Raw genomic sequence first — 26,921 nt, 5'->3', positions numbered from 1 at the left:
CTCAGAACAAAACATCAGTTCATGAACCTTTAAGGAGGGGAGCTTTAGCCCCCAATACACCCCCGTTCCTACGGCTATTTTGTATCAGGATAAGAATATGGACCCGGAACTGAATCCATATCCTTCTTTTTGTGTTTGAAGTAAATAAGTTGAGGTCATAAAGTTGAAAAAAAGTAATGCTACAGACACAGATAAATAGCTAAAATTTCAAGAAGAATTTTTATATAGGTACTGAAATTTAAAAAAAAACAGCAAAACTATTCAATCCAAAATACCTTCCAATAATATATTTTTTTCGGATCCCATTGAATAACGAACCGATTCAGTTTTTGAAATCATTTAATGATAGGGTTCAACTTTACAGTACATGTACAGTGGTGTGTCTTAGTACTTATTTGTTTTAGGGTCGTTTTTTCCTTTCTTGTATGTTTTTTTTTGTGTACTCGAAAGAACAGACTAGACTTGTTTGCATTCCCATTTCTTTTTTTTTTGTTTTTTGGATTTTGCTTCAGTTTAATAATTTAATTTAATATAATTTAGTTTAAATTAACTTAAATTTGGTTTAAAATGCAAAGAAAACCTACTAGATTCTTAGAGTTACTTGCTTTTTTGTCTTTTTCTCACAAGCTGTCGTGAATAGCCACACACCTACGATTTTTTTGGTTTTGTTTTGCTTTGCTTTACTTTTGGTTTTTCTCTTTTAGTACTCTGAATAATCCTACTGAATGTGTTTTGGGTTGTTTGTTTCATATTGTATCGTGTTTTTTTTTGTTCATTTAACTAGCGCTTGCATTTCCTTATTTTGTTCACGTGTGATTTAAGATAACATCTGCTTTCGCCTCCCTTCTTCTTTCGCTCTTCCCCTTCGCTAATTACCCATTTTGATCTACTATTTGCTTGCTTTGCTGATTTTGGTTGTGTGTGTGTTTGATTTTTACTAATTATTTCGCAATAAATTAAATTAATCACTAGTTGAGAACGTGCTGCTGATAGTTATGCTCCATGGGTCCGCCGTCCGATGCGAAGGACTCATCGTATCCCCCGAGGGCATCATCGGACGAGTCGTCCTTCAGATGCTCCAGAATCAGGTTGTCGTTGCTGCTGCTGTTGCTTCCGCCGCCGCCCATCATGCCGAAACCACTCAAACTGCCGCTGCTGCCCATGCCTCCGACTCCGCTTCCACCCATGCCTCCTCCGCCACCCCCTCCCCCATTTCGCGACGCCTTCGCCGATTCCTCCTTCCACTTGTCCATCGAGCGGCGCCGGGCGTTCATGAAGAAGTTGCCCACCGTCGTCGGTTCCAGACCGAGCTGCCGGGCAATCGTCACCTGCATCTCCTTCGAAGGTCGCTTAGTTTCCTGTTTGATAAGAGAAAAAGGCAATTGTTAGTCGAATGGCTTCAACATTGAACATTAAGTTGTGCATTAAACAAGTCTGGCAAACATTCGTTTCATATTGACTGAATTTCAATTGAGTTGCTTGCTACTTACTAAACCCCGTCTAAAGGCACAATGCACAACATTTACTTTTCACATAAGTTTTAATAACTCAGTTATTTGGGGGCCAATTTTGAACAAAACTACACAAAATTATAGCTATGGTTCAGTGTTAACATGTTCCAAATTTAGGAAAAAATGGTTGAAATGTGTCAAAAACTACAATCGAAAAAGTACTGAAAGTTAAGTTCCTTAGCCTTCCTTAGTAGTTATACAATTTTTGGAAAAAAGGCAAAAAAATAATCATCTATTAAGTTCTTCTTAGTAAAAAAAACTAATTGTAATCAGAAGACTTCATAAGATTCTGTGAATTTTTCAGCGTAAAAAGAGGGTGAACCAAATTTCGTTGAAGAATCTGAATTACAGTTTTGATTCTCGTTTCGTGATTTTTTGTGAATTTAAGGAATTTTCTTAATGAAATTGAAATACCACTAGGATTCCTAAAACAACTCAGTATATAAGTGCATTAGAAAAACAAATCAGCTTTAAAAGTATATCCGTAGGAAGTAAGTACTGCAGAGCCATCTACAATACTTTAAATGGTGAAAATATATTTTTGTTGATCTTTTGGACGAATTATTAACCCTATACTGTCATCCGGAAAATACTCGATTTTAACTTGAATTAAACCGAAACTCAGCTTTTCTTATTTTACTCTGCTCCAGAAGAAAATCATCTATTGAATTGGGATTTGGGAATCTTTTTCTTCATAAAAACAAGCATGCAGAAATTGATACCAGCAGTGCGAATACGAACAACGGTTGCTTTGATAATTTTGTATGTTATTTAACGTTGACGTTGTTGGTTACTCAAACCCCTCAAACCATTGACCCCCATGGAGGCAATGAGGTACAAAGAAAGGTGACAAACAAACACGCACACTATTACAGAACTCGTTTTCCAAAAAGTAAAAAGGTAAACAAAGCCAACGTCACTTGCCAGGATGTTTATGTATTCCAGGCGAGAAACGTAAACAGCAGTTGGCAATGATTTTTTCCTCTAGCTTTCGCTGTTGAAATTTGTTTGTTGTTTGTTTGAAAATGCAACTGACGTCACGAATTGTCATGGTTACAATGTTTACAAAAAAAACTTTTACCAACACTTAACACGGGATTTCCATCGCCACCTGAGATATGCATACAGGTTGCCATGGAGGGTGTACTAGCTATTTTAGTCGCCTGTTATGATGCCTCTTCTCAGAAGGGAGCAGCACTGAGTGTATAGAAAGAATTTTTGATAAGTTACATGGGTGTGCCCTCGTCAAATTTTATATTTAAAAAAATGTTTAGTTGAAATTTTAAAAAGCGTGTTTAATCAACCATTTCGAGAAATATTTAAATCATTGACGCGTAATAACCAGAAAATATTAGAAAAACCACCTAAATCCAATCCCATTTATTCGAATAGAGAACGATAATTTCAATGTATCTGAATATATGTAGATTAGCATTCCAGATTGCCGGTTTTCAACCGAACTTACCCCAATTTTCGAAGAATAAAATTGGGAAATGCCCGCTGCGGTCCGGTTACCCGGTGGAAAATGACCCGGTTTTTCCACAGAATTTTTACAATTTAGATAAATTTCAATTTTTTAACTTGTTTTAGCGAAACAAACTCGCATGCATTTTTTGGAATTGTGAAATAATGTAATGAACTCTGCCGAATACTTATGCCGTTTTCGTTTTTCTCAACTAGCCCGGGGCAAAACTTTTTCTGAATAAACAAACAGAATCGTTACCCGGGACGATGCAAATATATGGTTGCTATACTCACCCTTATGCTTACCCCCAACACTGACAACTTTTACGGGGTGCAACCGCCTGCTTGAGGTTCAAATCTCGGGCAAAACTAGTGGACTTCTGAATTAATAACCGAACAAAATAACAGCAGTTAGGGCAAAACTCGTGGGTAACTAGGTTCCCACTGCCAATAAACGAAAACACTATTAGAGTTTGGCTAGATTTGCCCGAATATTACGTGGTTTTGAGTATCAAATTTAAAAACCTAATGCCCGGATTAGCCCGACCCGATACGAACAGAAAAAAATCGGGAATGCTACTTCAATAAATAACGGGTTGAAATGTGAATAGATATATGAAATTCAAATAACAAATTCCAAAACTAAGAATTGAAAATTTAAATTCTTAAAATCTATTTGAAAACTTAATCACAGGCTGATATCAGGCTTGTAATCGATAACTAAATTGGCCTTTGCACCCAGAAGCAGTTTTCTATAACTACTGTTTGCATTTAAAAAAAAAACCTTTGAGTCATTGAACACATTTAAAATTTCAAGTGTGATGCCTTTAGCCAAGATTAACCAAAAGCACATAAATTTTGAACGGTTCAGTGCGATTTTCTTCGCGCGCTAGAGTTTTCACACAAAAATTTCGTTAATCTCTACTTTCGCTCTTCAATTTCGTACTTTTTCTCTCACCTTCGTATTCATACGTCTCTTGCATACCAGACAAAAAGTAACTGCGGAATTATTGAAGAACAAACGAAATGACAAATTTTACAATCAAAGCAATCAAGTTTTGTTGAAACTTGAAACAATGAGAAAAAAACAGGAACTTTGCTTCGTTCGACATATTGACGTAATTCTTTTTATGGTTTATTCATTTTCTATTTGCTTATAATTTCTTTTCTAGCTGAAACCGGACGAAACGGCGAAAATATCATTAAGGATATAATGAGAACCTATAAAAATCTTGTGGTAAGCCGATAAATGGAGTTTATTTGTGATCAAATTTTAAGTTTTGAAATTTCTCCAGCACTGAATTATCCTTTTTTGAGACAACTGCTTCTGCGCTGCGATTCCGGCGTCATTCGAAGATGTTCCGGCTCGGATCGTGGCACGTAAATTCATGGAGCTTTAAGAAAAAACTGCAGCGTTGTCTGCAATAGAAATTAGACCATCGCAACGAACAACGTCGAACAAAGTGCGCCCTGTGACATCAACCTGCTTCATGTGATTTTTTTTTTGGTGCCAATTATATAAAGTGTATCTAAAAATACATTTGATAATTTCAACAAGACATAACTTTTCATTTATTTTCAGAAGCAAACAATCAACAATTCCTTCCGAAAATCCTTTGGCAACGGGTCTAAGATTGGACAGGAAAAGGGCATGATTTCGGTCACCTATCGTGAGGTCGTACGAAGTTTGCCATACAGCCAATTTAAGTGTTTAATGTTTGCAAGCCTAGTCTTTAGTCTGCATTACTCTTCTGAATACTATGGGAGTCGTGATAAGACTGCAAAATCCCAAATAGCGTATCTTGTAGTTTAGCTCGGAAGCAGCTTAAAATCGCTTTTGTCAGATAATGTGTGTAAAGTTTACACTGTAAACAAATGATTCAAGAACGCACAAAAAAGGTGAGAAAAAAATTCATGTAAATTTTTCTTCAAGTGAAAAATGTGCAAGCGAATCTAGTTATTCAAGAAAATCACAGCAACTGACATCGTGAAATTTTTTTTTTAAGTTTTCGATGCTCATAGAAAATTTAAAAAAATCAAGCAGTAGATGTACAAATTCATCATTTTTATATTGCATAAAAAACTTTACCCAGTATGGTGGATTGGCTTAATGAAATCATCTACAAACTTTATATTGCTTTCCAACACTTTACCAACACTGTTGATGTAAACATATTTTTTGTACAGTCACAAATTTTTTTATTTTATAATTCAGTTACCAGTCTGAGCTTTCAAAGATTCAACTTTTAAATCTCGTTTCCATGTGCTGAAATATGATTGTTTTGCATCATGCGTTTGTTAATTTCAAAATTTCATCCATCCAAACATTAATTTTTATGATTTCAGCAGGTAGCATTTTTGTAGTATTTTTTACCCCTGAATGTATGCAGCAGCCTTATACTTTTCCTTAAAAACATTTTAGACAGAAAAAATGTAATACTTAATTCGACTAAACCAAAAATTACAGCAATTGGTGAAGAAAAGATCGAGAACATAAGCCTATGATTGGGCAGTTAAAAACGTGTGTATTTTAAAAACTATTCATTTGATCGGAAATCTTTCTATGGAGAAAATGAAGGTGTTAATATGACATTTAATGAAAAAATATTTAAAAAAATATCGATGATTTCAAGAAAAACTCTAACTTTTTCATAAAATCTCTTTTTTATCTTTGTACACTTTTTTCAGTCATGTATTGATTAATCTTTTTTACCACAGGAGCAAAACCTTTACAAAATCATGATATTTTACACAAATTCACCTAGAAAAACCAACTGGAATCTGGTTCGAACCCTTTAATGAGTAGGCATCTCGAAAAATTTGACCTCTTATATTCGGTTTTATCATAAATTTCTTTGTCCATCAGAACACATCTGTCACATTGCGTAAAAACCGGTTGCACAGATTGCGATTCATGGAACTGCTCATTATTAGTTATTTACTCGGTGTCTACTAGTCAGACAACAATTTTTGCCAGTCGGAAACGGATTTACTGCATAGTTAAGCGGTCTACTTCTAGTTATTCTCAATAATCATAGCCTTTTTACCCATATTTGAGATCAAGGGTCCCAATCCGATGCTTGGTTTGAACTTCGTAAGCATCCTACAGTGGCTCCTTATACTTCTTAACCATTTGAGCCAAAAAAAAAAAAATTTAGAAAAAATCAATAGTTCATGAGTTTTCAAGTCGACAATAAAGAATTTCCGAGGTGATTGTGCAAACTTATTTTTACCATGTCTTTTTGAATCGTAAATATCTCAAACACACGTGTTCTGAAACGAACCACCCTAACATGAGACGAAATGACCCAGTAGCAACATGGCGATGCTGCGCGCATTAACGGCAGTAATGCGCGCCAAAATCATCGGCTTTTCCTCGGCAAAGAAGAGGGTTTCCCGAAGGGTCCTGCCCAAATCAGCCCAAGGCTCGGTCTCTTTTCCAACCAACCACCATCGGAGACGGTAACAAGTCAGCGGCCCTTGGGGCCAGTGTCAGAGGCCTTTATAGCCATTGTCAGAGGTCTAAAGAGACCAAAGTATTTTGTCGGAAGTCATAATTGTAAATTAGTTTAAGTCGTTATACAGTCCACTAAAAGTTTGTAATGTTTGTTTTGAATGAGTGCGTTTTTATTTAATCTCGGAACATCTGATGCTATCGATCCTGCCATCAGGGGCGATCCTGATCAACACGTTAACTTAAAAATCTATCAAAAATAGGCAAGATAGTTCTTTCCATAACCAACACAACGCTACTAAAGTTTTGTATATCCGAGTTTTAGTATCGTAGCTATCACCGAAATACAGTGCCCGGATACTAAATGATCATAGCCTTATATAGGCGCGTATGTAGTAGATGGTTAAATTATTATTTTTAGTTTCTGACTTTTCCGACTCAAAAATTTGTGGGCTAGAGTCTTGTATAGTTCAGAAAATAACACGAGAATTGAACAAGCACTCGTGTTCGGTGTCTTATTTCCTGTGGTGCGACCGTCAAAATTATTTAAAAATGTTGAGGTTACCAACTGTCAATTTCCCGTCTCTCGAAATGATACGCTGTAGAACCAACATCAGTTAAGAACTCGGAAAAAATCATCATCTAATAAAACCATTAGAAAACAAAACTCTCTAATCACAAATGAGAATTTCAAATCCTTCCTGCAAGGTGAAAAGAGTTAGCTGAAAGATTGAAAGAGACTAGTTTGAAAAACTGAATACCACTTTCCCGTTGATTCGCATTGTTATTGCAAAATATAATGAGGTGTTGTAAGACGACTGGGAACTGACAACTTTTACCTTACTTAACCCTTCGTTTCATAAAGTAACAAATTTGAAACAATTAGGGGAGAGTGAGGATACTTGATCCCTAGGGATACTTAATTCCTTCGCTATATCTCGAAACCGGAATATCTGACAAATATCAAATGTTCTAGAAAAATGTGCCAAATAGAACAAAGCAACAATACTTTCATCTCAACCAATTTTAAAAAAATTATTTTTCGAGTAATTCAACTTTGTTTGAAATATTAAGCAAAATGTGATTTGAAGATCTTTTTTATCACTTTAAAATGTTTCTCACATGAAAAAATTACATTAAAAATATTTATTCCAATACATCAATCGTTAAAGTATAATTTGAACTTCAATATGCCATATTTTCAAATCAATAGGAAATTCTCAATTTTTGTTAAGAAAAAGTTTTTCAAAATTTATGTTTTGGGTATAATTGATCCTTAGAGTCCAAAATTAAATATTTTCCTTCTAAATGTATCGTGATCCTTGGTTATCATGAAATTACTAAAATTTTTCCAATAATGTTTATCCAGTAATTATCTGTTAAAAAAGACTACAAATACAATCTAAAAACCAGGAAATTGCGCCTTAAAGTATTAATTATTTTTGTCTGATACTTACAAACTGTGAAATGCGAACTAATATGGCAAAAAATAGTTAACGAACCTTTTGTCTTTGGAATTTACTAAATTTTTGCCTAGGGTCAGGGCACCCTGAATTAAGGATCAAGTCTAATCTAGTAAGGAATCAAGTCTACTGTAACTTCGAAAATATCACAATTTTTTTAGTCTCACGAAAATACTTCTAGTTCATCTACGGGTTCATGTACCGTTCTAACTCTTGGAGCAAATGAACTTGAAATTACACGCTGTCAAAAAAAAAAAAAACAAAAATGGTGAGTTGAAAATTTTCCCAAAAAGATATGATGAAAATAAGAAAAGAGGATCAAGTATCCCCATTCTCCCTTAATGTTTAAAAAAAGTGAAAAAACCTATTTAATTTTATTTTTTTTTTATCTTGATGTACATATCATTTGCAACTGTTTGAAATGATTCTTAAAGAAAAATTAAAAAAAAAAATCATGAAATAAAGAGTAAACCGAAGTCCTAAACTGGGCTGGGAACATTACCTTTAAATTGGATCGAAGTTCACAGATGACAACTTTGCCTTTACACTAGATTTGAGTCCTGATCTGGCAACTTTGTTTTCAAACTGGACTAAAGTCTTCATTTTGTAATTTTGTTTTAAACGTAAAAAGAGCTAAACTGATTACCGATACGGTTTTGCTAATTAACTGATGGATTTTCATAACCTGATATTATCGCACCGTTTCGGTACTCAGATTGAAACATGTATAATAGAGAACTTGAAAATTTTAATGGCTCTAAGATTTGAAATGGGCTGTAGCAAAAAAATAAAAGTTTTTAAAGAAATTATTATGAAAAAATTTACGTTTTCTTTCAAAAATCTTCAGCTTCACTGTTACACTGAACTAAAATTTTCTTCAGCATCTTTTTTTCTGAAGATTCAACAAAAAACTATGCTGAAGACCGCGAACCTTTAGGATGAGACAATCAAAAGTTATGACAATTTTAAAATTGAATTATTTTATATTATTTTTTTATGTCGATCTTATAAAGGACCCCCTTTTCTAAGGTGGAAGAAGTTTGTGACTTATAAGGAAACATTTCCGGCCCAGAAAACTCGTTATACCAACTTTCGCGACAATCGAACCAACAAATGACACGAAAACACTTCTGCATATGGCATAATGGGTCCTACCCAACATACAGTGTAGAGGTGCCATTTGAAAAGATGTGAAAAAAACATATTATTCAACTATAAAATCGTCATAACATTTGATTGACAGTTCTAACACGTTCAGGGTCTTGGGCAGCTTGAAAAATTCAGGATTAGTGCAACAGTGACGCTGCAGGATTTTTTTTAACAAAAATGTCACTTTTTCCAGACTACAAACTTTGCTATAGCAAAAAGCCAATTTCAAATCTTAGAGACACCAAAATTTATACAGTTTAACCCAAAAGAAATCTTAATCCGTTTGATGCTTTTTTGGCCCGATTAAGACCAGTCTAATAAATAAGTCTTAGTTGTTTCTGATAGGTAAGTACTATTTCAAAAGCATTCAACAGTTCAATTCATATAATAGAGGTCTTCTACGTCCACGAGATTCATTTCTCAATCTTGTTTCTAGAAATGGCAATATGATAAGCATGATTTTCGGCCCAAACTACTATCTGAAGTAGCCGGATAGACTACTTGAAGCCCGAGCATTATAGCTTTGCTCAAAGGTCGAAAATATAGAGACAGTGTGTCCCTGATTATTCGAAAGTGATTCTGTTGAGTAGTTTTTTAACCAAATAGACCTTATCCAAAGAAATACTTAATTACAAATTCACATAGAAAATGTGCATACTTTAAATATTGCCTGCAGGGTCCTTCTCTGGAGATCCGTAAAGACAAGCCGGGGTTTCTTGGAGTGTCCCATAACGCTGTGTTCCGGTTCTTCGTGTTTCTTTACTTGGACCGCAGCTGCTAGTATTTTTGTCAGCCACATTCGAGATTAGTTCCGTGATGTATGTTATTGCGTTTGTGAGTTTGTTGCATAAAATGGAAAAAAGGGTTAATTGTTAGTATGGTTAGTTCGAAGTTAGGTTTAAAGTTTAAAAGTTGTATTATGTAAAGTTAGTTAACCTGGTTTAGCCGATTGGGTAGCTTGAAACGAGAAAGAAAGACGGGAAAATATCACGATTAGTTGGATGGCTCCGGAAACAAACAGCACGCAAAACATCAATCAAGCACATCTACTTACACGTCAAACATTGAAATCGGAACTTAAATGCTACTTAAACGCTAAAATAAAACAACAAAGTTAAATCATAAAGCTTCTTTAATGAAATCATATTTTTCAAATAATATAAAAACTTGAACAAAAATAGGTGCAAATAACTGTGAAAAAGAAAACAAGATCTTGGTGCCAGAGCCTACTACACGATCACGACATCAACAATCCAAGCAATCGGGTTGCTCGAGTACCTGCCAACCGAAGGGCGGACATCCGCTGATATTCGGGCTCCTGGATCCATTTGTACATGCGCCGGAACGTCTCTCGGCCGGACTTGAGCTTGGACCATGGTTTCGGATTCCGGAGCAAATCGGACAGCGTGCCCTGTGATCGGCAGAGCACGCGCTGTGCGAAAATGGCCTGCGGGATGCTGTACCGTTTCAACTCCGAACTGATCCGGTGGGCCAGCTCCTTGGTGTTGATCTCTTCGACGTCCCCATTCAGACAGCCAACTTCTCCCATCACGCCGAGTCCTCTGCTACTGCCCTTGCCACCTCCACCCCCTCCATTGGTCAACGACGAGTGATGCCCGCCCACGTTTAACGAATCCTCCAGCTTCTTCTCCTCCAACTTAACGTGATCCAGTTCGGATTCCTCGTAAACATCATCTATAACAATTTCTTTACACAGATTAAGGTCGCTTATGTTTGCTTTTGAACTGAAAGACTTGTTGAGAAAAACGGTTGAGTGGTGATCTTTGACGCCGTGATGGCCGGCCCCGCCGGACATTCCTACGCCACCACCGTGGAGCACATCCGGTCCTCCCGGATGGTCCAGATATTGCACTGTACTGGTGAAATGATCGGTATCGTCCTTCTGGCGATCCATATCGGATTTGGACGCCGATGTTAGAAAGCGATCATCCACTGAGCTGAGATTCGAAGGAATCGGAGAGGCACGTACCAGCATACATTCATTCTTGCCATCCACCACATCGACGTCCTTATCGGACAGATGATGATCAAGCTTGGCGTCCTTCAACACCACGTGGCTCTTCTCCAGCTCGTGGTGGACATCATTGGGCGATAGCTCCTGAACGGAGTTGATGTGAACGGGCGAATGGATCACGCCCAGCTTTTCCAGGTTGTAGCACGAGTTGATCTCGATGTTGACCCCGACCGAGCTGTTGTTCATGCCCGGGAATGCCTCGCAGATGTTCCCGCCTATGGAGTACGCGAACTTGTCCGACATGGTCGAGATCGGAGGCAGGGGTTGCAGGGGCGTCAACGTGGCGTAGGACGTGTTCGCACTGATACTGACCGGCGAATCGCGATCGTGCATCGGCGAGAGAGTTTGGAAGTCCGTCGACATGATCGAATCCACCGAGCCCGGATTTCCGGAACCACTTAAGCACATGTTGATCTGCTGCATGCCCTCCTGCGGGTGGATGATCACCGAGAGGGCATCCTGCTTGTGCTGCTGGACCAGGATCACCTCGATTTCACCGAGCGACGACTGATCGGTCGGACTGTGCAGGTTCGGGTCATGTTTCTGCGTCAGGTGCTTGCTGATGGGTGGCGGGGAGTGCTGGAGCGACGATTGGTGCGGATGTTGGTGCTGTTTTTGCTTCTGCGGACTGCCCGTGCCGTTATTGTTGTTATTTGACGGAAAGAAGTTCCCACTGCTGATCACACAGGGTCGATCGTTATTGCATTGCTCCATATTCTCGCAACAGTCGCGCGAGCGATTTTTTGTTCAGTTTCTAGATTATTTTGGGTTTTGGTTCGACTCGGATTGTTGCCGTTGCCGGTTCTGTCTCGTATTTTTCTGGTTGCCGCCTATTTTCGCTATAGGTTTGTCGGCAAGCGTTCACTGTGCATTAGCTAGTTCCTCATTTTTTCTGGAAGTAGACAGAGATAAACAAAATTGATTAGTATTTAAGCCTAAATTCAATGAAAATAAATATTTAAAAAAAGAACGGTTGAAAAAAATCCTAAATACATATTATTTACAGTCTTTTGCATTTGAGCCTGCATTATTCTAATAAGCAAATCGCAATTTTAACTTTTAAACTTCAGATAAGGGACCATTACAAGCGAACAGGATTTTTCAGCATAAAAATCTATGATGATCTAAATTTTCAAAATTGTCAAAATTGTCAAAATTGTCAAAATTGTCAAAATTGTCAAAATTGTCAAAATTGTCAAAATTGTCAAAATTGTCAAAATTGTCAAAATTGTCAAAATTGTCAAAATTGTCAAAATTGTCAAAATTGTCAAAATTGTCAAAATGGTCAAAATTGTCAAAATTGTCAAAATTGTCAAAATTGTCAAAATTGTCAAAATTGTCAAAATTGTCAAAATTGTCAAAATTGTCAAAATTGTCAAAATTGTCAAAATTGTCAAAATTGTCAAAATTCTCAAAATTATCAATTTTGTCAATTTGGTCATTTTCGTCATTTTTGTCATTTTTTGTCATTTTTGTCATTTTTGTCATTTTTGTCATTTTTGTCATTTTTGTCATTTTTGTCATTTTTGTCATTTTTGTCATTTTTGTCATTTTTGTCATTTTTGTCATTTTTGTCATTTTTGTCATTTTTGTCATTTTTGTCATTTTTGTCATTTTTGTCATTTTTGTCATTTTTGTCATTTTTGTCATTTTTGTCATTTTTGTCATTTTTGTCATTTCTGTCATTTCTGTCATTTTTGTCATTTTTGTCATTTTTGTCATTTTTGTCATTTTTGTCATTTTTGTCATTTTTGTCATTTTTGTCATTTTTGTCATTTTTGTCATTTTTGTCATTTTTGTCATTTTTGTCATTTTTGTCATTTTTGTCATTTTTGTCATTTTTGTCATTTTTGTCATTTTTGTCATTTTTGTCATTTTTGTCATTTTTGTCATTTTTGTCATTTTTGTCATTTTTGTCATTTTTGTCCTTTTTGTCATTTTTGTCATTTTTGTCATTTTTGTCATTTTTGTCATTTTTGTCATTTTTGTCATTTTTGTCATTTTTGTCATTTTTGTCATTTTTGTCATTTTTGTCATTTTTGTCATTTTTGTCATTTTTGTCATTTTTGTCATTTTTGTCATTTTTGTCATTTTTGTCATTTTTGTCATTTTTGTCATTTTTGTCATTTTTGTCATTTTTGTCATTTTTGTCATTTTTGTCATTTTTGTCATTTTTGTCATTTTTGTCATTTTTGTCATTTTTGTCATTTTTGTCATTTTTGTCATTTTTGTCATTTTTGTCATTTTTGTCATTTTTGTCATTTTTGTCATTTTTTTCATTTTTTTCATTTTTTTCATTTTTTTCATTTTTGTCATTTTTGTCATTTTTGTCATTTTTGTCATTTTTGTGATTTTTGTCATTTTTGTCATTTTTGTCATTTTTGTCATTTTTGTCATTTTTGTCATTTTTGTCATTTTTGTCATTTTTGTGATTTTTGTCATTTTTGTCATTTTTGTCATTTTTGTCATTTTTGTCATTTTTGTCATTTTTGTCATTTTTGTCATTTTTGTCATTTTTGTCATTTTTGTTATTTTTGTCATTTTTGTCATTTTTGTCATTTTTGTCATTTTTGTCATTTTTGTCATTTTTGTCATTTTTGTCATTTTTGTCATTTTTGTCATTTTTGTCATTTTTGTCATTTTTGTCATTTTTGTCATTTTTGTCATTTTTGTCATTTTTGTCATTTTTGTCATTTTTGTCATTTTTGTCATTTTTGTCATTTTTGTCATTTTTGTCATTTTTGTCATTTTTGTCATTTTTGTCATTTTTGTCATTTTTGTCATTTTTGTCATTTTTGTCATTTTTGTCATTTTTGTCATTTTTGTCATTTTTGTCATTTTTGTCATTTTTGTCATTTTTGTCATTTTTGTCATTTTTGTCATTTTTGTCATTTTTGTCATTTTTGTCATTTTTGTCATTTTTGTCATTTTTGTCATTTTTGTCATTTTTGTCATTTTTGTCATTTTTGTCATTTTTGTCATTTTTGTCATTTTTGTCATTTTTGTCATTTTTGTCATTTTTGTCATTTTTGTCATTTTTGTCATTTTTGTCATTTTTGTCATTTTTGTCATTTTTGTCATTTTTGTCATTTTTGTCATTTTTGTCATTTTTGTCATTTTTGTCATTTTTGTCATTTTTGTCATTTTTGTCATTTTTGTCATTTTTGTCATTTGTGTCATTTTTGTCATTTTTGTCATTTTTGTCATTTTTGTCATTTTTGTCATTTTTGTCATTTTTGTCATTTTTGTCATTTTTGTCATTTTTGTCATTTTTGTCATTTTTGTCATTTTTGTCATTTTTGTCATTTTTGTCATTTTTGTCATTTTCGTCATTTTTGTCATTTTTGTCATTTTTGTCATTTTTGTTATTTTTGTCATTTTTGTCATTTTTGCCATTTTTGTCATTTTTGTCATTTTTGTCATTTTTGTCATTTTTGTCATTTTTGTCATTTTTGTCATTTTTGTCATTTTTGTCATTTTTGTCATTTTTGTCATTTTTGTCATTTTTGTCATTTTTGTCATTTTTGCCATTTTTGTCATTTTTGTCATTTTTGTCATTTTTGTCATTTTTGTCATTTTTGTCATTTTTGTCATTTTTGTCATTTTTGTCATTTTTGTCATTTTTGTCATTTTTGTCATTTTTGTCATTTCATTTTTGTCATTTTTGTCATTTTTGTCATTTTTGTCATTTTTGTCATTTTTGTCATTTTTGTCATTTTTGTCATTTTTGCCATTTTTGTCATTTTTGTCATTTTTGTCATTTTTGTCATTTTTGTCATTTTTGTCATTTTCGTCATTTTTGTCATTTTTGTCATTTTTGTCATTTTTGTCATTTTTGTCATTTTTGTCATTTTTGTCATTTTTGTCATTTTTGTCATTTTTGGTCATTTTTGTCATTTTTGTCATTTTTGTCATTTTTGTCATTTTTGTCATTTTTGTCATTTTTGTCATTTTTGTCATTTTTGTCATTTTTGTCATTTTTGTCATTTTTGTCATTTTTGTCATTTTTGTCATTTTTGTCATTTTTGTCATTTTTGTCATTTTTGTCATTTTTGTCATTTTTGTCATTTTTGTCATTTTTGTCATTTTAGTCATTTTTGTCATTTTTGTCATTTTTGTCATTTTTGTCATTTTTGTCATTTTTGTCATTTTTGTCATTTTTGTCATTTTTGTCATTTTTGTCATTTTTGTCATTTTTGTCATTTTTGTCATTTTTGTCATTTTTGTCATTTTTGTCATTTTTGTCATTTTTGTCATTATTGTCATTTTTGTCATTTTTGTCATTTTTGTCATTTTTGTCATTTTTGTCATTTTTGTCATTTTTGTCATTTTTGTCATTTTTGTCATTTTTGTCATTTTTGTCATTTTTTGTCATTTTTGTCATTTTTGTCATTTTTGTCATTTTTGTCATTTTTGTCATTTTTGTCATTTTTGTCATTTTTGTCATTTTTGTCATTTTTGTCATTTTTGTCATTTTTGTCATTTTTGTCATTTTTGTCATTTTTGTCATTTTTGTCATTTTTGTCATTTTTGTCATTTTTGTCATTTTTGTCATTTTTGCCATTTTTGTCATTTTTGCCATTTTTGTCATTTTTGTCATTTTTGTCATTTTTGTCATTTTTGTCATTTTTGTCATTTTTGTCATTTTTGTCATTTTTGTCATTTTTGTCATTTTTGTCATTTTTGTCATTTTTGTCATTTTTGTCATTTTTGTCATTTTTGTCATTTTTGTCATTTTTGTCATTTTTGTCATTTTTGTCATTTTTGTCATTTTTGTCATTTTTGTCATTTTTGTCATTTTTGTCATTTTTGTCATTTTTGTCATTTTTGTCATTTTTGTCATTTTTGTCATTTTTGTCATTTTTGTCATTTTTGTCATTTTTGTCATTTTTGTCATTTTTGTCATTTTTGTCATTTTTGTCATTTTTGTCATTTTTGCCATTTTTGTCATTTTTGTTATTTTTGTCATTTTTGCCATTTTTGTCATTTTTGTCATTTTTGTCATTTTTGTCATTTTTGTCATTTTTGTCATTTTTGTCATTTTTGTCATTTTTGTCATTTTTGTCATTTTTGTCATTTTTTTCATTTTTTTCATTTTTGTCATTTTTGTCATTTTTGTCATTTTTGTCATTTTTGTCATTTTTGTCATTTTTGTCATTTTTGTCATTTTTGTCATTTTTGTCATTTTTGTCATTTTTGTCATTTTTGTCATTTTTGTCATTTTTGTTATTTTTGTCATTTTTGCCATTTTTGTCATTTTTGTCATTTTTGTCATTTTTGTCATTTTTGTCATTTTTGTCATTTTTGTCATTTTTGTCATTTTTGTCATTTTTGTCATTTTTGTCATTTTTGTCATTTTTGTCATTTTTGTCATTTTTGTCATTTTTGTCATTTTTGTCATTTTTGTCATTTTTGTCATTTTTGTCATTTTTGTCATTTTTGTCATTTTTGTCATTTTTGTCATTTTTGTCATTTTTGTCATTTTTGTCATTTTTGTCATTTTTGTCATTTTTGTCATTTTTGTCATTTTTGTCATTTTTGTCATTTTTGTCATTTTTGTCATTTTTGTCATTTTTGTCATTTTTGTCATTTTGTCATTTTTGTTATTTTTGTCATTTTTGCCATTTTTGTCATTTTTGTCATTTTTGTCATTTTTGTCATTTTTGTCATTTTTGTCATTTTTGTCATTTTTGTCATTTTTGTCATTTTTGTCATTTTTGTCATTTTTGTTATTTTTGTCATTTTTGTCATTTTTGTCATTTTTGTCATTTTTGTCATTTTTGTCATTTTTGTCATTTTTGTCATTTTTGTCATTTTTGTCATTTTTGTCATTTTTGTCATTTTTGTCATTTTTGTCATTTTTGTCATTTTTGTCATTTTTGTCATTTTTGTCATTTTTGTCATTTTTGTCATTTTTGTCATTTTTGTCATTTTTGTCATTTTTGTCATTTTTGTCATTTTTGTCATTTTTGTCATTTTTGTCATTTTTGTCATTTTTGTCATTTTTGTCATTTTTGTCATTTTTGTCATTTTTGTCATTTTTGTCATTTTTGTCATTTTTGTCATTTTTGTCATTTTTGTCATTTTTGTCATTTTTGTCATTTTTGTCATTTTTGTCATTTTTGTCATTTTTGTCATTTTTGTCATTTTTGTCATTTTTGTCATTTTTGTCATTTTTGTCATTTTTGTCATTTTTGTCATTTTTGTCATTTTTGTCATTTTGTCATTTTTGTTATTTTTGTCATTTGTGCCATTTTTGTCATTTTTGTCATTTTTGTCATTTTTGTCATTTTTGTCATTTTTGTCATTTTTGTCATTTTTGTCATTTTTGTCATTTTTGTCATTTTTGCCATTTTTGTCATTTTTGTCATTTTTGTCATTTTTGTCATTTTTGTCATTTTTGTCATTTTTGTCATTTTTGTCATTTTTGTCATTTTTGTCATTTTTGTCATTTTTGTCATTTTTGTCATTTTTGTCATTTTTGTCATTTTTGTCATTTTTGTCATTTTTGTCATTTTTGTCATTTTTGTCATTTTTGTCATTTTTGTCATTTTTGTCATTTTTGTCATTTTTGTCATTTTTGTCATTTTTGTCATTTTTGTCATTTTTGTCATTTTTGTCATTTTTGTCATTTTTGTCATTTTTGTCATTTTTGTCATTTTTGTCATTTTTGTCATTTTTGTCATTTTTGTCATTTTTGTCATTTTTGTCATTTTTGTCATTTTTGTCATTTTTGTCATTTTTGTCATTTTTGTCATTTTTGTCATTTTTGTCATTTTTGTCATTTTTGTCATTTTTGTCATTTTTGTCATTTTTGTCATTTTTGTCATTTTTGTCATTTTTGTCATTTTTGTCATTTTTGTCATTTTTGTCTCATTGTTTCATGGTTTTTACCCTTAATGTATACGTCACATTTTTTCCTGTGTTTAATTTTGATGAGTAAAACTGCCGCAATTTCAAAGCTCCCCTAAAATGTGGGCACCCGTACCCTTCTGAAGTTTCAAAACGCATCCATTCAAGGGATAGGTGTTAAAACAGAGTGTTTTGTTCCAAGCAACTGCAGTGCACACATCATTCACACACCAAACTAGGAAGCTACCAACTTGCTGCGGGCTCTTTTGAAATCTTTCCCTCCCGATTTTCCGGTTTTTCTCCGTTCATCCAGGAAGTTATAACAATCACTTTGACACTCAGCAGTGACGATGACGACAAGGATTCAAGATTGCCCAAACCTGTCTAACTCGATGAAATTGTTCCGGTAGCTATAGGCCTACTCACATATTTTGACAATGTATGAGTGCGTGTCTCCGTGCCAAAAAAGGGAAAAATTCTGGAAGGATGCATTCTGCGATTTTGGCTCCGCAGCTCTTGCATACATTCAGGCGCTTATTTTTCACGACAAAACAGTCGAAAAAACAAAACTAATCTTTTTGTCTCATTCGGTGCTGGTGCGTTCCAAGGGAAAAAAAAACAAGTCGCAATAGAACATTCACTGTTTCTGGCAGCTTGTTTTGACCACCATAATCGTTTAGTTTTTCACTTCACTCGCCGTCCGAAACTCGAAAATTATCCAGAACTTCTACTGAAAATGCATACACCAGCAATGTCCCGTTGTGTCTTTCACTCCGCAATTTTCAGGTGCATTGAATTGTTGATGAATCCTTTACCTGTAGTTTTTTTTGGTACCTTCTTTGCTGTTCCGCACTTCTGCTGGTTTTTGGTTTGTCGAACAAACACTCACTTTGTCTAAATAAGTTTATTTTTTATCGTTCGTTCGTTCGTTTTTTTTTCCTTTCTTCCGCCATCCACCAGCAGAACGAGAAGGGGGTTTGGGATTTACATAATTTCCTGCCCCGATACCCACGGAACGTGCCTGCTGAACACGCAATCAACGACCGACAGACCGACCGCACTCACACAAACGTCCCTACTCAGTGAGCAAGTCCAGCGAATGTTTTCCATTTAGCAACAAAACAAACCGTGCCGTTTAAGGACAACCCCCTCAAGCCTTTCCATTGAGAAAAAAAACCCCAAAAAACATAAATTCCATGCTCCCCAGCGCTGAACAATTAACTACACTTGTTTCCCAAAAAATCACTACTTTCACCACAACAAAACCCTCACACGTTCGCCCGTTCATTCACTCATTCATCCCCCCTTACCCAGTCACCTTTAATTTTTTTGGTGGGTTATAGTAGGGAGCTTAAGTCGACCTGAAGTTACAAGCGCGGTGGGCAGACTGAGCAGGGAAGCATGGCGAAAAAGGCGAAAAAAGGGAAAATAACCTTCCCTCCTCGTCGTCTTCACTCACACTTACTCGCGCCCATCACATCAAAACGGCCACCCACATCAGAGAAACGTGAAAAACTCGCGTGAGGAAATTCGCCCGTTCACACGACCTCCCCCCCTCGTCTTCTTGTGTAGCCTCGAGGGTTCCCCACCTCGAACGCGTCTCTGTATCATGGACCGACCGTTTTGAGGATTTTTTCCTCTGTACTCTTCCTCCTTTCCTTTTCACAACTCGCACAAGGCTAATTCCGTGGGTTTAGTTGTTTCCGTTTTTACTCTTAGGTTTAGAGAACCTCCTAGACTTCAAACTAAACGGCAGGCTCGTTGCGGACGACACTTTTCAGGTTCTGTTTCTTCTGCATCCTGTTCTGGAACACGGTTCCTTCGCTCGGTTAAGGGCCACTAGTGTAACTGATCCTTTTGAGCTTTTGGCTTAGAAGTTTTTTTTTCATTCTCTGACTACCGTTTTGAGCGACTAGCGCAAAGTTTAGGTAAATGACAGTGTTGTCAATGTGTTCAACAGAATATTCTGCTGCTTTACGGCCATCATTCAAATAATGTTTCGCTAAAACGAGGATAATCTGTTGTTGTTCTGTAAAATCGGTACCAATGAATGGAGTGAATGGAGAAAGTTTCGATTTACAGATCACAACGCAACATAAAGTTAAGTTGATGTATTTTGTGGGTCTATACAACAATGCAAGCGTTAAAAATGATAGGAAAGATTCTTTCACAATTCGGATTTAGCACATTTTTTTCGTATACCTCGAATTTCGAAGAAATATTTTGCGTGTATTCAGAGCTGTAAAATATCAGAACTGTTGTCGAGACTTCAATATTCCGGAGTATCTTCCTGGATGTGAAGACACATGATCTTCCGTCTATTTTATTTTCGAGATTGAAGAAGTTCTTGACCACTGTTTTAAATATGTTCCGATCTACAGCATAAACATGTATTATGCAAGGAATTTTTTTTGTTAAATTCTACGCTCAGCTGGGACGTGGATACGACCGCTGCTTAAAACATGATATCAAGATCGTCATCGGAGATTCCAACGCTCAGGTCGACCAAGAGGATAAATTCAAACCGAAACGGTTTGACCAGCACGGTTTGACAGAATTCGAGCAGAAGACGGCAAATTCCTACAGGGACGAAAAAAGAAAAAATCCCGTCTGACAGATCCAGTTCCGGAAGAAAATTGATCAGCATTGGACGAAAAAAGTCGGGACAGCGTGCTTGCTGTCGGGTAAAACTCGTGTGCGCAGAAAATTGGGGCACAAAGAGCCCTCGAGTGAAAAAAAAAAGAGCACCAGAACTGGTAAAGAGTGGGTAGGTTGAATTCCTGTGTCAATCCATCCGGAACGATCGACATCGGGGAAAATCTCATGGAAAAAGGGGTCTACAAAGTGAGTAGCCTAAATATTATTAAATACCGGTCAGGAAAGAAAGTGACCAAACTGTGTCCCACATTCGCAGGGCCCCTTTTTCTTTCTACCTCAGTTCATTTCATCACCACACGTCCCACACGGCGATTTACTTCCGGCGGAGAGAACCTCCGAAGGAAAAGAACGGCAGTTAGGCCAAGGTGGTGGCCAAAACTGAGTGCCAGCAGAAACGACTTGGAATCGTCCACAGAGCGAATTGGCAGCTTCATCAGCAGGCGGTTGGCTGTACCAGTGACAGCACAAGGGTGGCCACCAGCCACATATCATCATCACCAGTTTCGTCCCCACTGCACCGGTCACGAAGATTTTCCCAAAACTGTCACGGAGCTTAAAAAACTTTCATACCCACGAAAAAACTCTCGCATGAGGTAAAATAAGGCATCGCTGTACATCGCACGACCGCTCCTTTTAAAACTGTCGGGGAAGAAATATTCGGGAAGCTTTCATCGAGGTGCATGTGCGACGTATGCAAGAATACTGTCGTTCGCCAGTACTTTTCGAAAGCCTGTCTGCCGCAAAATCGCTGTACTCAGAGAGTCTAGTATGACGTTCGAAATGATCGAAAAATTTCAGCGTACTGGATCCGGGAAAAGAAGGTTACCATGGTTGGAGCACCACTTCAAACCGGGCAAATTGAAGTCACCAATCACGAGAATGTCATCTTCGAGTGCACAGAGAGATAAGCAGATAAGCAGTGCAAAAAAGACTCAGCTAGGGCAACATCTCTCGTGCGATCAGGAGGCAGATACTGTGTGCAGGCATAATGTTTACAGTCACCAAGATCAACGCGGGTCAACACAACTTCCAGATCGCTTAAAAATTTGTTTTCGATGAGCAACGCTGGGAGATCCGACTTAACGGCAATTAACACTTCGCCACTGGTGGTCTTTTTGCTATTACGTGGATTGCGATCGTAACGAAACACTACATAGTCAGAGCCAAATATCTGACTTGAAATAGTGAAGGGTCGTGCAGCCATGGTTCGTTGAAAACGACGACGTCGTTACTGCAACATGAGCTTGCGAGCAGATAGACTGCTAGACACGAGTTCATACCTCCGACTTTCTAGTAGTACAAGGTTATTGAGCCAAAAGATTCCGATGCCGAGCTAGGTCCCACAACGCTAGAAAAGAGAGGTTCAAGCGGAGGAAACCGGTTGGGAGTGCCATACTTGCCCGAGTTCACAGGCTGGAGACATTCAAACATTCTTCCAACTTTGACAAGCTGCTATTTCTCTCTCGATTAATATTTTTTCATGAAAATTTCACACAATCTAGTTCTGAACTAGTTTCTGAATCAATCTAGTTCTGAATCAATTATTCAACTAACACTCCACAAAATTTGAAGTCTTTGCAATGACGAGAAACAACGATACAGCTTTTCCCGTGAAAAAGGGGAAATTTGGAATTGTTTCACTAAATATGCTGTATCTTTGACAATTTTCATTGAAAAATCTTGAAATTTGGTCCAAAGATGTAAAAATGTTTTATCTAATACCAGGCCAAGTTTCGTCAAAATGGTACCGTAATCTATGTATTCTTGGTTTTTTCTTCCACAAAACCAATATTTATTACAAATAATGTTGTGAATTTATAGGAACTTTGTCCTTGCTTTGTTTAGAAACAGAAATTGTTCCAGCAGAGCTGGTATTGAAACTTCAATTGTGGATCAAATTTGTTTATCGATATAATTAGCAGGTCATTTCTGAAACTCTGTTTTTATTATTTTGAACCCTGTTGAAACATTTTCTCTTTTAAAACAAAGTGCGATTGAAGTTTTAAGCAATTTACAAATTCATTGTGATAACTTTTGGTTTTGTGAAAGAAATAACCAAGAATACATGGATTACGATGTTTTCCATACAAACATCCGTCAAAAAAAAAATGAAATCGTCTGCTGAGCGATAATGAACCTCATTTTCAATCCGGCACCATTTTTCATCACGTTCATCGATTTTTACGAAACTTGGCCTGAAATTAGATCAAACATTTTAACATCTTTGGACCAAATTTCAAGATTTTTCAATGAAAGTTGTCAAAGATACAGCATATTTAGTGAGGCAATTAAAAATTTCCCTTTTTTACGGGAAAAGCTGTATCTTTGTTTCCCGTAATTGTAAAAACTTCAATTTTTGTGGAGTGTTAGTTGAATAGTTGAACTAGATTGTGTGAAATTTTCATGAAAAAATATTAATCGAGAGAGAAATGGCGGCTTGTCAAAGTTGGAAGTGTGTGCGCAGCTTCATGCAATTTCATTCTTTTTTGAACGCAACTGTATGTCCTCGAAGTTTTTTTTCCACGTTTTTTAGCATAATTCAATACTGGCAAAGTATTCAAATCATATCTAAAAACTTTTTCCGAACCTTCGAAAAATAAAATAAGAGAAAGGGGGGATGATTCTCTGCGTTGTGTAATTTCCATAGGGGAACGTCGTGAAGGTACGATTTGTGACATAACGGGGGGTTAGGGGTTCGAAAACTGTTTTTTTTTGTAATATAATTTAAGGATGACAGGTGGACAGATGTTTTCAATATGCCTATGCCTACATCTGCAAGAGCAGGGTCTATTTTATCTATCCAATAGTCATTATACGCTATTCAGGTTTCCTTTTACTTGGCCATGTTTTTTGTTCGTTTGTGTATTTGAATAAAATCATCGGATCGTATGAGGCTCCTAATGATAACTTAAAAGTACAAATTACAATTTAACCCTCATCCGCATTAGGGTGTCATTTTGACACCATTGCAAGTTTGAAGGCTTGTAACTTCTTTCAGAAGCTTCAAAATACAAAAATTTCTTCGGGGACCCTAAATGAATTAAAAAGTTCTTCAATATTGCATCTTTACTTTTTTTTATGGACGAACCCTGGAAGCCTGGACAAAAAAACTCCCTTTTCCGACTTTTGGTGTCATTTTGACACCACAAAAGTAAAATCTATTTAAGTCGTTTGAATTATTATGAACTTCATATAAAACTTATATCAATAGAAACCTTGTAATGTCAGTAAAATATGTTTAGAACATTATATACAGCTAAAGTTACTAGTTTTCTCGTTATTCAGCATGAAAGAAAAAAAATCCGAAAAAACATGCCTCACGAAAACTGCTGTAGTTCATATGTTACACGTCCAAAAAAATATTTGCCTTATGCATATGAAAGCTGAAGTTAATGCCTACATCATGAAGACAAGAAGTATTTTTTACAATTTTTTTTAATGAAATGGTCACAAAAAGTTTAAAAAAGTGGTCTAAAAAACCTACTTTTCATTCGATTGCTAGTAAATACTGTTTGAGCGATGGTAGAGTTTTGAAAAAAATACGACTACAAAATGTATTAAAATTCCAACATTTTGCTGTCTTTAGATTTTTGATGCAACAAAAATTGAATTAACTGGAATTTTTCAAAGTTCCCTACTTTGCGCGATTTTTTTACAAATTGAAATTTCATCTGTTTTTGTGGTCCACTGTCAGGTTGTACCCAGATTATCAGTGCTTTTACTTTGTTTGGACCAATCAAGAGTATATTCATTGGAAAGCACATTTAATCTAAATTCTAGTGAGGTGCTACAATTCACGCTGTGAGATTTCACAAAAATATGAAAATTATAAACGTAAAATCATTCCTGAATTTCTAGAACTACAAGCACCGTGTCCAGCAAATCGTGTTTGTTTGCTCTCCGAGTAGGTACGGTGGGTGGTGATTCGGGCAGAGAGCGAAGCCGACAGACGAAATAATGATGCGTGTCGTACGTTTCGCGGTTGGAAATTTTCTATTGCTGTCCACTCCATAGTTCTTAAGTCGAATGGGAACATGGATCTGCAAAAGCTGGTTTCTCAATCCTCGGGGACGCACAATGAGAGGAATGGCCTCCAGCCAAAGTCGACTCTGGACGAAAACAGATCAGCAACAAGTAGAGCGTGTGTAGCATTTCTGCGGGATTGAGGCGTATCTAGGTCTAAAGCATAATCGAGAATGAAACGAACTATGTGTTTGAAGTCTTTTGCCATGCGAAATAAGAATCCAAGGCTTCTGGATGCTTTTTCCACGATATAGTTCATGTGAGTCTTAAACTCCAGCCGGTGGTCGATAATAACGCCCAGATCGGTCATGTGGTCCATTCCGTCTCCGAGAATGTACTTCGTATAAAGAGTGTGTTGCTTACGAGAAAATGTTACGACCGAGCACTTCCTGCGATTCAGGTCGTTGGCATACATATGCATGTTTTTTTTACAGTCAAGGAGCGAGAGTACATCATTGAAATATATCACGAAAATGATCGGTCCTAAATGATTTCCTTGAGACACACCGGATGAAACAAGGCAATTATTTGAAAAGGAGTCACCAAACCGAACGGATAACTTTCTACCCGTTAAGGGGGGGGGATAGGGTTTTTTTCTGGAGCTATCGTTCAAACAAATGTATTTAAATTTTTTGCATTATACAAAGCATTGTTAAAAGAACATTTAGTAATTTTTTCGTAGAAAAATATTGAAAAATGAGCCGGTGAAAGAGCATTTTCGAGGATGCCTTTTAGAAAACAGGATTTGCGGTGGACACTATATCTCAGCACAGAATCATCTGAAGTCAAAAAATCAGAGCAAAATATTTTTAATAGATGTTTTTCTGGACCCCAACGTTTTTGTTTAACTTAAAAAATTTTTTATGACATTTTTGTGGCTGTTTGAAGTAAAAACTACGATTTTTCACTTAAAAAATCTCCCCAAAATAAAAAAATCAAAAAAGAAAAACGTTGGGTTCTGGTATTTTATATATAGAAAATATGCTCCAAATTTGAAAAGAATCGGATAAGTAGTTTTCAAATGACGATGTCCACGGACTTTAAAAATGTGCTTTCGAGAAAAACGCGTTTGAAGTTTCTGCTCTTGCTTTCTTGCAGTATTAGATAGGAGGAGATAAAGGCCTATAACTTCTACAATTTTGCTTCAATTGACTTGAAAATTTGACACAACATTCTTGAAATGTTTTACAATAAGAAAATAAAAAAATAAAAAAAATCGATTTTTTGAAAATGTTAGACCCTACCCCCCCTTAAGTAACTACGGAACCGTGTAGTAGTATTCCACATAAACCCAAACGTTCGAGCTTGCGATAGAATTATCGTCGTTCACCTTGTCGAATGCTACAGAAAGATCAGTATATATAGCGTCAGTTTGGGTTTTCGAAGCAAAGCTGTCTTGCACAAATGATGTGAAGATCAGTAAGTTAGTTGTCGTGGATCGTTTAGGCATGAATACGTGGCGATCGTTAGCAAAATTGGTGCTTGCAGAACGAATCAATGGGATCCAAGATAACCAATTTAAACAATTCGGCTATCGCCCATAGAGCTGAAATTCGCGGTATTTTGTGGACAGGAAACATGTGGGCTTCCCTCTACAGTGAGGGAAAGATTCCGCCATCCAGCGATGAATGGAAAACCGATAGGAAACAGCAAAAGTGGCATGGCAACATGTATAGTTTTACAGTTTCCAATACGGATGCATCGTCTACTATGATACCGTTTAGCGAAGAGTCTATAGGTAAGATATTTCTCACAGCTCTAGGCAGTTGTTCAGGAGAAATGGATCCAGTTGTAAAAGGCTAGAGAACTTCTCGACAAATAGTTCACTGTGTCGCTATTCAGGAACATGTGAGAAGGAAGCCCTGATATTTTCCTCTGATTTTTCACGTGCTTCCAAAATGATTTCGGACTGCTCTTTAAATTCTGTTGTAACCGATACATACAATTCTGGTAGCAACACTTGCTGGCTTTTTTATAGGCAGAATTCAAATTTTGTCCTAATAACATTTTCAGATCTTGAAAAAGTATCAAACATGAGTCTCTAATATTTTAAACTCTAATAAGTTTTAAACTAAAATTTATTGGGACTATTTTCGACTCTCAATTTGTATGTATGATTTTTTTTAATTACAACATACTGTGAATTTTTGTAAAAAAAATAATTAAAATTAACAAAAAAGTGTACTTTGGATTAAGATTTTTAATCAATATTGAATTCAAAAGATGCGCGACGTTAAAATGTGTAACTTTGCAGAAGAAAGTGTATAGCTATGACTTGTCGTTTCAAAGTAATTCAAGCTTCACTGTGGAAA

At 34.6% G+C, this 26,921-nt stretch overlaps 1 protein-coding gene across 3 annotated transcripts in view; it reads right to left on the bottom strand.

The window, feature by feature from the left end:
- Positions 1-366: 366 nt before the first annotated feature.
- The window catches only part of LOC129753908 (uncharacterized), a 48,089-nt gene continuing 21,534 nt past the window's right edge, over positions 367-26,921 (bottom strand). Inside the window, exons 1-5 of one of the 3 annotated variants that reach the window (XM_055749765.1) lie at positions 18,744-19,043; positions 10,320-11,968; positions 9,978-9,998; positions 9,700-9,818; positions 367-1,358 (exon numbers count right to left, since the gene is read on the bottom strand). In XM_055749765.1, coding sequence (XP_055605740.1) covers positions 969-1,358; positions 9,700-9,818; positions 9,978-9,998; positions 10,320-11,790 — 2,001 coding nt within the window. In that variant the 5' untranslated portion in view covers positions 11,791-11,968; positions 18,744-19,043 and the 3' untranslated portion in view covers positions 367-968. Of the gene's footprint in view, positions 1,359-9,699; positions 9,819-9,977; positions 9,999-10,319; positions 11,969-18,743; positions 19,044-26,921 lie in introns of those variants that run through there. The other 2 variants (XM_055749771.1, XM_055749760.1) reach the window with 2 other exon arrangements.

The sequence above is a fragment of the Uranotaenia lowii genome, chromosome 1 (genome assembly GCF_029784155.1).
Source record: "Uranotaenia lowii strain MFRU-FL chromosome 1, ASM2978415v1, whole genome shotgun sequence".
Taxonomy (NCBI): domain Eukaryota; kingdom Metazoa; phylum Arthropoda; class Insecta; order Diptera; family Culicidae; genus Uranotaenia; species Uranotaenia lowii.
This window is presented reverse-complemented; position numbering and strand designations above follow the sequence as displayed.